This window comes from Canis aureus, chromosome 8 (genome assembly GCF_053574225.1).
Source record: "Canis aureus isolate CA01 chromosome 8, VMU_Caureus_v.1.0, whole genome shotgun sequence".
Classification (NCBI taxonomy): Eukaryota; Metazoa; Chordata; class Mammalia; order Carnivora; family Canidae; genus Canis; species Canis aureus.
This window is the reverse complement of record NC_135618.1, coordinates 49,940,293-49,952,951: the sequence shown is the minus strand read 5'-3', so window position 1 is coordinate 49,952,951 and position 12,659 is coordinate 49,940,293. Positions and strand designations below refer to the sequence as shown.

Sequence of the window (12,659 nt, the reverse complement as noted above, 5' to 3'; positions counted from 1 at the left end):
TAATAAATAAATAAAATCACTAATTAATTAAATTAATTAAAAAACAATAATGGATACCCATTTCAAAATTTAGGGGGGGATGATACAGATGGAAAGACTAAATTAAAATTAATTACGGGGGTGTACTGGTTGGTGCAGTTGGTTAAGTGTCCAACCCTTGGTTGCAGCTCAGGTCATGATCTCAGGGTCATGGGACTGGGCCCCGAGAAGTGAGAATCAAGAATCGAGAATCGGGCTCTGTGCTCAGCAAGGAGTCTGGCTGGGACTCGCCCTCTGCTCCTCTCCTCTTGCACTTTCTCTCTCAAATAAATACATATTTTTTTTAAAAATTACATTATATTATTCTAAGATAAGCACTGTTTATTCCAATGTCAGTGTATAACCTTAGGCAGAGAGAACGTACATACATCTAAAGCCATTTCTTAATCAAGACATAACATTTCTATTATACTTCACAGCTTGATGAATTTTTATATTTATTTACAACTGCACACCCACTACTTGACCAAAGTCTAGAATATCTCCAGAATCCCAGAAAATTCTTATGTCCTCTGGGTCAAAATCCCCAAGTTGTTTCTAGTTTGGGGCTAATCATGAACCAAGATGCAAAGAACATTCCAGCACCTTTTATTTCCTTTCTGGATACACTTCCTCATTTCTTTTGCATATACAGTGAGGGGAGACTGCTGAGTTGTAGGGTCAGTGTATATTTAGTTTAAAGCCATTAAAGAAAATCACATTTGGGGCACCTGGGTGGCATAGCCGGTTGAGCACCCGACTCTTGGTTTTGGCTCAGATTGTGATCTCAGGGTCATGAGATTGAGCCCCAAGTCAGGCTCTGTGCTAAGTGGGGAGTCTGCTTGAGATTCTCTCTCTGCCTCAGCCTCCCCCCACTTGCATGCACTCTCTCTAATAAGTAAATCTTAAAAAAATAAAAATTAAAAAAATTAAAAACCCACATCCTCTCATAATCCCAACCCTCAGGGATATGTTTTCCTTTTGCTGCTTCCCTTTCCAGCTGTGCACGTGCACACTCCACTTGCTTAGTTATAACAGTGCACACACAACATGATCCTTTGAACTTTGTTATTTAAAAATAAAATTGGTATTACAACAGCACCTCCCTAACTGTCCCCATTAATGGACAGAAGATCCTGTCATAGAATCGCTGCATGGTCCTGCTGCTGGCAGCTGTGTGAGCTGCAGCAAATGCAGCACGGGGCCTATTTTGTTCCTTTGAACTGAGTCCCTCGGGAAAATGGACAGCCAGGGTGTGAACACGGGTAATATTTTTAGTAAATGCAGCAGGACAAAACAGCTGGCGCCAATTTAAAGAGAACACAATGAAGGCACGAGAGACCTGCTCTCTCTGGTTCCACCTGCGTTCGACGCTCACCGACCACTGGGCCGCAGTGTGGTGGGGGGGGGGGCAGAATGATGGAGGGAGCACTTTGTGGTTCTCCTATTTTGTGCTGGGGTCATTAGGTTCCCATCTAAACCACTCCCCCACACCCCACACCCCCAGCAACCATGCTGTAGCTAACCTTCTCAGGGCAAAAAGGGGCAGTGCAAGGTCACCAATACAAGCTTTAGAATTAGAGAGATGTGAGTTCCCACTCCCAGCTCCACCACCAGGGCCTCGATATGCTCATCTACAGCTGCAAGCACAGTTTATGCTGTGGTAACCTAAGAAACTAGTGACTCCACTGTCCCGTGCTCCCTTGTTCTGTTTTCCTTCCTCGGTCTTGTTTTCTGAACTGCAGATTAATGGCTGGAGCTCCAGCAGCCGTTTTGGGCCATGAGATCAACTTAAAAATGAAGGTTTATGCAAAGATGGGTGAACAACAACCACAAAAAAGCAGTGATGGAGTCCGGGATATTAACAGACTTGTGGATCTACCATCCCAGCCCTGGGTGACCCGCCTCTACCTTTCCACCGTGAGAAAGACAAAAATGTCTATGCTGTTAAAGCTGCTGTTATTCACATCTCCACTTTCTGCAAGGGCTTAGGACCTAAAGAATTTCATAAAACTCTCTTAATTGTAATAATCAATTTTAATATTAAAATAATACTGTACGTTATTAATATCATTAGGAACTATTATAGCTCCCCCCTCCCCTTTGAGAGGTGTTTAAAACTGACAATAACAAATTCAACCCTCCTCCAGCAAATTCCCAACAGCTCCACACTGAGGGAATGGTCAGACGGAGCGAGCCCTTAGCTCACTCGGGAGTAGCTCACAGAGCAGCGCTCATCCTACCCCAAGACCCCACCTCTCACCTGCACAAAGAAATAGATGAGGCCTAGTGGTGGGATGATGATGGAGGCGATGGGAGTGGCCAGGAGGATGATGATGCAGGCGCCGATGACATTGAACAGGGAGCCCATGAACATCTTGATGACTTGTGGGATCATCGAGTCCACCGTGTCCAGCTCCTTAGAGAAGCGGTTCACCAGGTTCCCACTGGGGGTCCGCTCGAAGAAGCTCATGGGGGACCGGAGGACGTTCTGTAGCAGGTCGACGTGCAGGCGGCGGGAAGCGAAGATCCCCCCGATGGACACCGCCATGGAGTAGCCGAACACCGTGATACCTACAAACAATCTCACCATAAACACCACAACGAAGGGACGTGGGCCGAGCTGGGGGCAGGGAGGAGTGGCCATGACGATGCATCAGGCCTACACTCTTATCTTTTAAGAATAATGGTGATGGTGAGGACAGCAGTGGCTATTATTTACTGAGGACTCACTATAAATTAAACACTGTGCAAGAATTTTGCATGAATCTGATTTTCACACTGACTCTATATAAATCCTATCGGCACCCATTTTATGGAGAAGGAAACTCAAGGTCAGACAGGTGAACTCTGCCCTCAACAGAGTCAGCCAATCAGAAGCGGAGCTGGGGTTCGGATCCAGGCAGCCTGCTCCAGGGTCATGCCCTTAATCTGTGTGCCATATCCCTCTAGACCCATGATGTGCAACAGAACTTTCGAGATGACGCAAATGTTCTGTGTCTACTCAGTCCAGTGTGGCTAGTGAGCACCTGAAATGTGGCTAGTGGCTCCTGGAGTGGATATTCTAGAACAGATGCCGCTGTGTGAGCCCAGGGGACTATCACACCCTCCCCGAGCCTCAGTGACAGTTTGGAGGCCAGTCCTTTGCCCTGAGGGGGTGGTTAGGGATTCAGAAATCTAAGAAATCCATGTCTGCTCTCCTGGTGTTCTTTCAAAGCTATCTCCTGGAGATCATGAGCCACACCCGTGGCTCCTGCAAACAACCCACAGGAGAGCACCTGTTTTCTGCGGAGACTCCACAGGGGTGGGGAGGCTTCCTCAAGGAAGCAGCACCTAAAATGATGGGCTCTGGAGCCGACACTGGCACATCCTGCCTCTGCCACCCACCAGCTGTGGGACCCTCCCACAAGTCACTCAGCCTCTCTGCACCCCAGTTTCCTTATCTGTAAGATGGGGGCAGGGATACTTAGCTCGCAGCACAGCCGAATGTAAAGGGCAATGTGCCTGGTGTACAGGAAGTGCTCAAACCTATTATTTATCGTCTACACTTCCGTACTGCAGACACCGATATACGTCTGTACGTGTAGATGCCCACTGTTCTTATGAGCACCTGAACACGCAGCTCGCGCACTGTGTGGTGCACGGATTAAGAGCACGGGCTCCTGGCGCCAGACCGCCTCATTCAACGCCAGGGGGGGCCATGTATTTGCTGTGTGACTCTGGGCAACTTACTTAACCTCACTGGACTGTATAGTCTGTTTCTAAAATTGGCAACATATCAGCTGCTAATATTGTGGCGCTGCTGCAAAAGTCAAATAAAACCCATTCGAGTGTTTAGAATGTAACCAGGCATCAAGGAAGTGCTCAGGAAACATCAGCTCTTACTCCGAATGTCGTGGTGCTTGGAGACCTTCAGGCAACCACAGGAAGGGTAAACAAGGTTTCTCAACGTCGTCACTGCTGACATTTGAGGCTTGGTCACTCTGTTGCGGGGGCTGTGCTGTGCACCGCAGGACGTCTCCTGACATCCCCGGCCACTGCAAGCCAGCAGCACTATCCCCACCCTGTCCCTCTGTGACAGCTCGGAGTACCTCCAGACACTGCTACCTGTCCCCCCGGGGACAACATGGTCTTCACTGAGAATCACTGGCCTAAACGAATTCCCACCATCAGGCAGCAGGGAAAAGTCCACAAATGAAGAGTTTATAGAAGCCCCATCATGACAGAGCAACGAGGCGCAAGGGCCCTTGCTCGGCAATGCTCCAGGGGGGCTGCTGTTCCTCAACTTTGCTAATCTGTAAAATGGGCACATTCGAGCTTCTCTCCATCTCCTAGGGCCCCATGAAACAGCATTGAAGAAATATTCGCGGGATCCCTGGGTGGCGCAGCGGTTTGGCGCCTGCCTTTGGCCCAGGGCGCGATCCTGGAGACCCGGGATCGAGTCCCACGTCGGGCTCCCGGTGCATGGAGCCTGCTTCTCCCTCTGCCTGTGTCTCTGCGCCTGTCTCTCTCTCTCTGTGACTATCATAAATAAATAAAAATTTAAAAAAAAATTAAAAAAAAAAAAGAAATATTCGCTAAATGCCTGAGTGTCTACTAAGTGATAACTACTGTTCATGTGAGCATGGCTTAGTTTGGGGGTTCACAAAACTCTGACAAGTGGGGGGACTCCACTCCATAATAAGACATGGAAGTGGTTCCCAGGGCCCCAAATTGGGTGGACCGGGGAGGGTGGGGAGGGGAGGGCCCCCACCTTGCGAAATGCCCAGGGCTCCATAGACACTCAGCCGGATTTTAGTATGCTCCTGGGTCCCGTTGACGATGGGGTCGTCGGTCCAGAGGCTGAGCCAGTAGTTCGAGACCAGGGAGGCAACGTGGTTACACAGGAAAAGGAAGATGCTCAGAAAGGAGATGAAAAGCCCGATCGCCTTCATGTAGTCCCAGTACACGGACAGCTTGACCTGCAGACCAGGGGAGGGAGGACAGCTTGCAGAATGTTCCCACCAGGGGTCGGGCACTCCAGCCGCAGCTGTGCGATCCCATGCCCCCCACTCCCCGCCTGTGCTCATATCCATGGCACAGTCCCCCCCTTGGGTTTTTTTTTGACAAAGTCACTGGGAGATATAGTCAAGGCTTTTGGCCTCACAGAGATTCCAGTCAAGTGGCAAGACAGGCCTTCCGGGACCCAGATAAATGTATAATTATAGAGAAGGGCTGGAGGAGTGCAGAGTTCTGTGAGAGTATAAAATTGGGTATATTGGCCTAACCAAGGAGAGAGGTAATCAGAGGTTTTCCCTGAGGAAGTGACAACCAAGAGTTAATTAAGCAAGCAGAATGGGGAAAAAAAAAAAAAAAAGGCACTCAGGGAAGTGGGAGCAGCATGTGTCAAGGCCCTGGGGTAGGAGGGAATGCACCATGTTTCAGGAAACAAAAGGAGGAATAAGATCAAGCTGGAGAAGAAGTAGTGGTCAGACCACACGGGGTCTGGGAAATCCTGTTTAAGATTCTGAGCTTTGGTCCAGGACCATCAGGAAGCCATCAAAGAGCAAATGTGGCACGTTGCCAAGCAACCAAGACCATGCGCTGCCCCCATTTCCTCTGAACAGCCATGGTCAGTCCTGCATCATTTCCACTGGCTTCCCATTGGCTGGTGCTTGCTTAAACTGCGCCCCCATGCCACGGGGCGACGAATGAGGATTTCTTCCACTCCCATACTCCCCACGGAGCCCCACAAGGGCTAATTAATGATGTTCAGTCATCCAAAACGTGGCCTATGGCCTGACGTCAACACCAGAGACTGAGGTGACCGGCTTTGGGTCGCACCTGCCTGGCTTGGTTTCAAACAACACCAGGCATCCTTCCTTGTGTGTGTGCTCAGTGGCATTTTAAGCTTTTTCACACTGAATTCTGGGTCATAAAAACCATCTGTCGAATTACAGCCAGGTTGAAAGGTGACGGGTGAAAGGACAGCAGTCTTCTGTATAACTGAGTTTCTTTCTGAACTTTTCTGTTTTTCAAACTGAAATAGTGTGTGTGTGTGTATGTGTGTGTGTGTGTGTGTGTGTGTGTTTTGGGGGGTGGGGTGTCCCAGAACTACGATGTGTACTGTCACCATTTGGCTTCGTCACAAAGCCCAGCAGCCCTCTGATCTGCTGAGGCTGGAATTACATGCAGGACTTGGGGGCTCCTCGTGAGCAGCAGACACGGCAGGCGTGGGAGTGAGAAGTTTCTGAGAACGTGTGCTGAGCCCAGAGCCTCTCCTGGTCCAACTCTGGCGAGTGACAAGCCCCCCACAGTCTGTTTTCCTTTTACATGGGAGGCAGGTAGGTAATACCAGGACCTCCTCTGGGCAGTGTGGGATTACGTAAGGATTAAATAGGCCTCCTATTCCTTCTCCGGCCCTAGATGTGCGGTCATTACTCCGGCCCCCCCGAGGACCAGCGAGAGTAAGGAGGCAGGATGTACTGTGCCCATGGCCACGGCGGTGAGGGGAAGATGGGAGAAGCAGCCTGGAACAGAGGTTTCAGGAGATTCTGGGTGCATCCAGGTAGATCCAAGAGAACGGTGTCCTGACCTTTCATTTCTGTACCACCTCTCACGGTGGCCTGTTTATGTGTGTACTTTTTTTAAAAAAAATTCCATTCCCTACTTAAAAAAAAATTAATAAACACACTACATGTGTGTTTTATTTTTTAAAATGAACTTTAGATCATGACCATAAATGGAAAATTATCAACACGTGCCCAAAATACATGATTGTGAAACTCCTCGAAGAGAACGAGAGCTTGAAAACCAGATTCCTCCTGTGACGAGGAGAACTTGGTGATTCGTGCTACGGATCCGAACGCTGTGTCCAAGTTTGCACACTGAAATCCTAACCCCTCCATCCAGGGGCATGGTGTGCAGAGGAGGGGCCTCTGGGAAGTGGTCAGATGATAAGGATGGAGCCCTCAGAAGGGGATCCGCACCCTTCTAAGAGGGGCCCCCGGGAACTCCTCACCCCTCCCAACCCTGAGGACACAGAGCAGATGGCTGTCTCTGAGCCAAGCAGGAAGTGTCACTACACACACACCTGCTGGTACCTTAACCTGGGACCTGCCACCAGGAAGCGTGAGCAATAAAAGTGGGCTGCTTCTGAGTCACCCAGCCTGTGGCCTTCTGCTGAGCAGCCCCAACAGCCTGAGACAGGCATGAAAGAGCAACAGGCACGCAACTTGGGCTTTCTCACTATGCAATCGTTAGGGCTAAATGAGAAATAAGAAACGGATCCCACCACATGCACACACACGTGCACGCATGCACGCATGCACACGGTCACGATAGGCATTATGACGGAGGTGTTATCTCGCTCCATCCTCCATACACTTTCCCCCACAGTGGAGAGGCGTGATCTAAAGCACCCAGGTCCCCTGCAGCCAACGAGAGCCCTTCGCTGCTCCGAGGAGGCGGCAGCCGGTATAGCAGAGGCTACACACGCCAACGCTGTAGTCTGAGTACCAGGGTTCAAATCCTAGCTCTGCCTCTCCCTGGCTGTGACTTTGGGCAAGTCCTCTTGCCTCTCCCGCCCGTTTCCGGCACCAGAAAAGAACATTTTTATAGGCTCGTTGAGGGAGAGACACAATTTAACACAAATGAAGTGTTGTGCACAGGACCCGCACGCAGTGGCATGTGGTGACACCGGCTGCTGCCCTCAGCGGGGGAGCCAGCCCTCACCTGCCCCGTTTGAGCCTTGTCTGCTTCCACCAGCTTCCAGGCGTCCTCATTCTTGGGACCGGCTTTCTGCAGCTCAGCCGTGCTGGTGTGGTGGCGGCTCACGTCCCCGCTGTAGGAGGAGGAGTTGCTGAGCTGTCTGGGGAAACCAAGGCACACAGCGTCAACCAAATGGAAGCCTTGGGCAGGGAGGCAACCCCAACAATGTGCCAAACTAGCTCAATCTTCTGATTTTACAGATGTGACATGAAGAGGGGAAAGGTGACACAGGGCCCCATGGAGAACTGTCCCTTTACGCCGGCATTATCCAAAAAGCACCTCTTTCCTGCCAGGGGTGGTCAGCAGCTTTCTACAGACCATGACATGTTATTGCAGATCATGTGGCCCAAAGGTGTCTTTACAGACCTCGAGGTAGTCCCTTCCCCTGGGGACTCGTAATCCTGGAGGATGACATGGCTGTGTGGGTGTGTGCACACCCACGTGTGGGTCTATGAGGTGGGAATACCCATTCTCGGCGATGGCTTAGAACCACACGGCAAAGGGCTGGGGTGTGCTTCCATCCTGCTTGCTGATGCTCCTTACCGCCCTCCTGGTGTGTGCACGTCAATGAAGCAAAGCACACAGGCTCGTAGCCCGGGGAGCTGGGAACGGGGGTCTCCAGTCAGGAAACTGAGGGTGGTAATACAGCCCCTGAGGCAATGAATCCTCCCAATAGCCATGTGAGCTTCGAAGCGGATCCTTCCCCAGCCGAGTCTTCCAATGAGACCTCAGCCTGGCAGACGCCTGTTGCAGCTTGTGTGAGATCCAGAGCAGCAGGCAGCTAAGCTGTGCCCAGACTTCCCAAGCCACAGAGACCATGAGACGACCAGCCACTAGGTTTGAGGTCATCTGCCTCATAGCAACTGATATGCCCAGAGTCCCCTAGGCTTCTACTCAATCCACCCACGGTTCTCCTCGGCAAGCCTCCCACCATCACCTGCCCCGAGGTCCCAGGACCACCTGCAGGTGCTGCCTCGCCTTGGCTCTCCCAGCAAATTCCCAGATGGCAGCAATCAGGACAGGTCACACCAGCCACCTGCCTGAACCCTGGCAGTGCCCCTGCACCCCCTGGGGGAGGCCCTATTCTAAGTGATTTGCACACATACACCTTGCTCACCACCTCTACAGGTGCACCGACAGTGCAGGCAATATTCCACCTGTCCCATGTGATAAAAATCAGAGCCAGGGGCACCTGGTGGCTCATTCAGTTAAGCATCCGATTCTTGGTTTCAGCTCCAGTCATGATCTCAGGGTGGTGAGATCCAGCCCCACACTGGGCTCCATACTGAGTGCAGATTCTGCTTGAGATTCTCCCTCTCCCTTCACTCGCTCTCTCTCTCTCTCTCTCTCAAATACATAAATAAATAAAATCTAAAAATAAAAATCGGAGTCTAGGAGGGTACTGTGGGCTCATGTCAATTTCCTTCCCAGCCCCATTTCTGTGAAATCTCCCCACGCCAGAGAAGTAACTGCCAGCACCCCCAACTCATCCAATAATAAGTGAGTGCTCGCTACACGGGGTTGATGGAAGAAAGTACTGTGCGAAGCACCTCACATGCACCACTGGGTGTCTATCCCACTTCAGCCCTCTGCAGTAGGTACACCACAGATCCTATCTGACAGATAAGGAAACTGAGGCACAGAGAAGTTAAACAACAAAGTCCACGGCATGCTGCTCCTCCAAATCCCCAACAATCTAGTTGAAAGCAACCTCCCTTAAAGCAGCAAAAGCACAGAACTTTGGAGCGCTGGCTCAGAGGCAGGGCTTGGGTTCAAATCCAACCTCAGTTTCTCTCTGGCTGCCTGACTTAGGGAGAAGAACGCTCGGTTTGCTCATCTATAAAATGGGAACATGGGCAGCCCGGGTGGCTCAGCGATTTAGCGCCACCTTCAGCCCAGAGCCTGATCCTGGAGACCCAGGATCGAGTCTCACGTCAGGCTCCCTGCATGGAGCCTGCTTCTCTCTCTCTCTCTCTCTCTCTCTCTCTCTCATAAATAAATAAAACATGAAAAAATAAAATAAAAAAATAAAACGGTAACACAAGAGTGACTACCTCCAGGTTCAACCGACTGCACAGGGCTCGGCACCGCATCTGGCTGTGAATGGTATGTAAAACGTCATGGTCACTATTACTGCGACTATTTTGACTCCAGTGCTGGCTCCCGAGACCTGAACATTCCAGGTCCCTCTGGAACATTCCAGGTCCCTCTGAAGTCTGAATGAATGACTTGAGCAAAGACCCAAATCGTGTGGGGAACTTGCATCACAAAGGCAGACAGGTGGTCAAAGGCCTGTGCGAGTTGTGCCTCCCGAGAGAGCAGCGCCAGGCCTCCCCTTCAGGCCGCAGAAAAGTGAGGTCTCCTAGCGATCTGGGGAAGGAGGCAGATAGCCCACATCTTCCATGGCCTCGGGAGCTGAGGCGTTCAGTAGGTCAGACAAGCTGCTAGTACCCCATCCCTCTCCTCTGCCCCCAGGTGCGGCACAGAAACACGGCACCTGGAGAGTCCACACGAATGGGGCTCCCTCCTGCACCTACCTCTGCAGCTGCTTCCCCGCCACATCCGTCACCAGCATGCCATTCTCCATCTGCTTCACCTCCTTCCCGGGACTGCTGACACCTGTTAACCCTGGCAGGAGAGAGGAAAGAGCGAAATTCGGTTTCAAGAGCTGGACGCCAAGACCAAAGACAGGGAAAACCCGTCATTTGGACGGGACATGGCACACTGTCAGGCCACCAGGAAGCTCTAGAAACCAAGAGGTGCTTGGCTGAGGCCACAGACTGGCTCCTGGCAGAGGTGCAGGAGGTCTGTGGAGCTAGCTGGCTCCCCTGGGGCAGGGATGGTGACCTGCCACCGTCTCCAGGCACCCATGAGCGCAGTATGCTGGGCCTGGGAAGGTGCTCCGTGCCAGCAGCCACAGGTACAAGGCCATTCAGCTGACCACATCAGAGCTGCACTAAAGTGAGTCCGAGGGGCAGGATGCAGGGAGCCACATGGGGAACAGCGCACAGCCCTCTGGTCCCCAAGCATCCAAGTGAGGGAAATACTCGAAATAAATTAACAACCAGTTTTGACAAGGGCGCCAGCCAACAGGAGGCGTCCCAGAGGGCACCTGCACCCTGCATCCCTGTGCCAGGAGTTAACCCTTTGGTTGCCAGACCATGGGGAGGTCCAGAGGTCTGGGGAAGAGGGCACCTGCAACAGTGCAGTTCGCCCAAACAACTGGTACAGCCACCATGAGACATCCCAGTCCCAGGAACTACGCCCCCAGCACCAACACTAATCACCATAACCTCAATGAGAGTGACTAACGCTGATTAAATGAGCGGGGCTCCCCTGTGCTGTGCTGAAATACATGATCTCCCTTAATTTCCCCAACTACTCAGTGATACATTATCATTACCCCCAGCCGGCACTGGTCTCCTATGCTGGTGCCAGGAGAAAGAAGGAGCCTACAAGAGAGACAGACACACGGTGCAGGGCTCCACCAGCTGGCGGGGAAGGGGAGGGGAGGGCGTGCAGGGGAGTCCTTACAAAAGGGGACTGATACACAGCCAGTGGTGACGGGGTTGACCCTGGAAACAGGCTGATGGGACACGAGCTGAAATCAAATGCAAAAAGGCAGGCTCTTTCAGATGACCGTCACGGGAAGAAAGAGAACAAAGATAGCAGAGCCGGGCCGGGAATCATTCCTGGGTTGGGGGGGCGGGGAGCTCTGAGCTGGTGATTCTCCGTCTTGGCGTGAACGATGCCCCACATACCCAGCCACCCAGCCACCCACCCACCCGGGGACGCCCTTGGCCCAGCTTCTAGCTCTGGCTGCTGAGTTAGAGCAAAGCCAGGAATGCAGTGTTCTCTCACTTCCCAGGTGTGTGTACTAAGGGGAGCAGTCAACGCCTCTAGGCCTCAAAGTCCACATCCGCAACATGGGGGTGACCACAGCAGCTACCTTCCCAACAGGGAGGATGACTGAGGCCATGCATGGTGCTCAGGAAGCAAAAGACACTGAGGTGGTGCTCAGTATTACTCTCCTTTTTAAACATGTTCTACAGATAATTCTGGGGCACAGCAGAGACTGAGAATCACTGCTTTACACATTTCTCTTAAGGGCAGCACCTTTTTTCTCTTAAGTTAAAAACAAAACAAAACAACAAAAAGCCACTAAACTAAATCAAAAAGCAGAATGCTAACTAACAAGCAGGACTTTTCATGCAGGCGCATGCAGTCAGCGCTCATAAATGCACACAGCACTGGAGGCCCAGGCCTGGCCTTGCCCATCTTCCTCTGCGCGGGGTAGGGATCCCTGGGAACATTCCCAGAGACACCGCCCCATGGCAGGGGCTTCAGAGAGCTCCCCTCGCCCACCTGGCTGTACAGGTCATGCTCAGTAAGCTCAGCTTCCCTTCTGCTCCTCCCAGTATGAGCTGCAAGGTGCAGACGGGAGACCTCACAGTGGCCCACTCGGTGCCAGCCCATTAGCTCACAGGGTGGTGCACTGGCTGGGGCAGCTGGAAAATTCTCCTCTGCAAGGGGAGGGACCAAAAGTCCCGGGAGGGCAACGTGAACGTGGGTCAGTCCACCACTCCGTCTGCCTTCCCCTCTTCCTGAAGTCTTGGCAGGCCATGCTGGCGGGGAGGGGGGGGAGGCTGCTGCCCAAGGTCAGCCCGTCAGAACCCCCTTCCCCAGGACTCTGAACCATCAGTGGCCCCCTGACAACCAAAGATAGTTCTGGCTAATGTGTCCTCCAGGAGTTCCCATTTCCTGAGGCCTGCCTATTTGGTCTGGCCTCCGGTTTCTGAGCTACCTGCTTCCCCTTCCAGTAAACACCCTTGTTTCAGGGGTGGGAGTCGGCTTCCGTGGCTTACAGAACAGCCCTCAGTCTATACCCGCAG

General features: G+C 52.0%; 1 protein-coding gene across 2 annotated transcripts in view; it reads right to left on the bottom strand.

The window, feature by feature from the left end:
* The window catches only part of ABCC1 (ATP binding cassette subfamily C member 1 (ABCC1 blood group)), a 136,180-nt gene that overhangs the window by 14,156 nt on the left and 109,365 nt on the right, over window positions 1-12,659 (bottom strand). For both annotated transcript variants that reach the window (XR_013384956.1, XM_077906741.1), the window contains exons 20-23: window positions 10,305-10,395; window positions 7,732-7,867; window positions 4,772-4,979; window positions 2,282-2,592 (exon numbers count right to left, since the gene is read on the bottom strand). Coding sequence is in view for 1 of the 2 variants with exons in the window: in XM_077906741.1 (XP_077762867.1) it covers window positions 2,282-2,592; window positions 4,772-4,979; window positions 7,732-7,867; window positions 10,305-10,395 (746 nt within the window). In the remaining variant the exon portion in view is untranslated. The remainder of the gene's footprint in view (window positions 1-2,281; window positions 2,593-4,771; window positions 4,980-7,731; window positions 7,868-10,304; window positions 10,396-12,659) is intronic.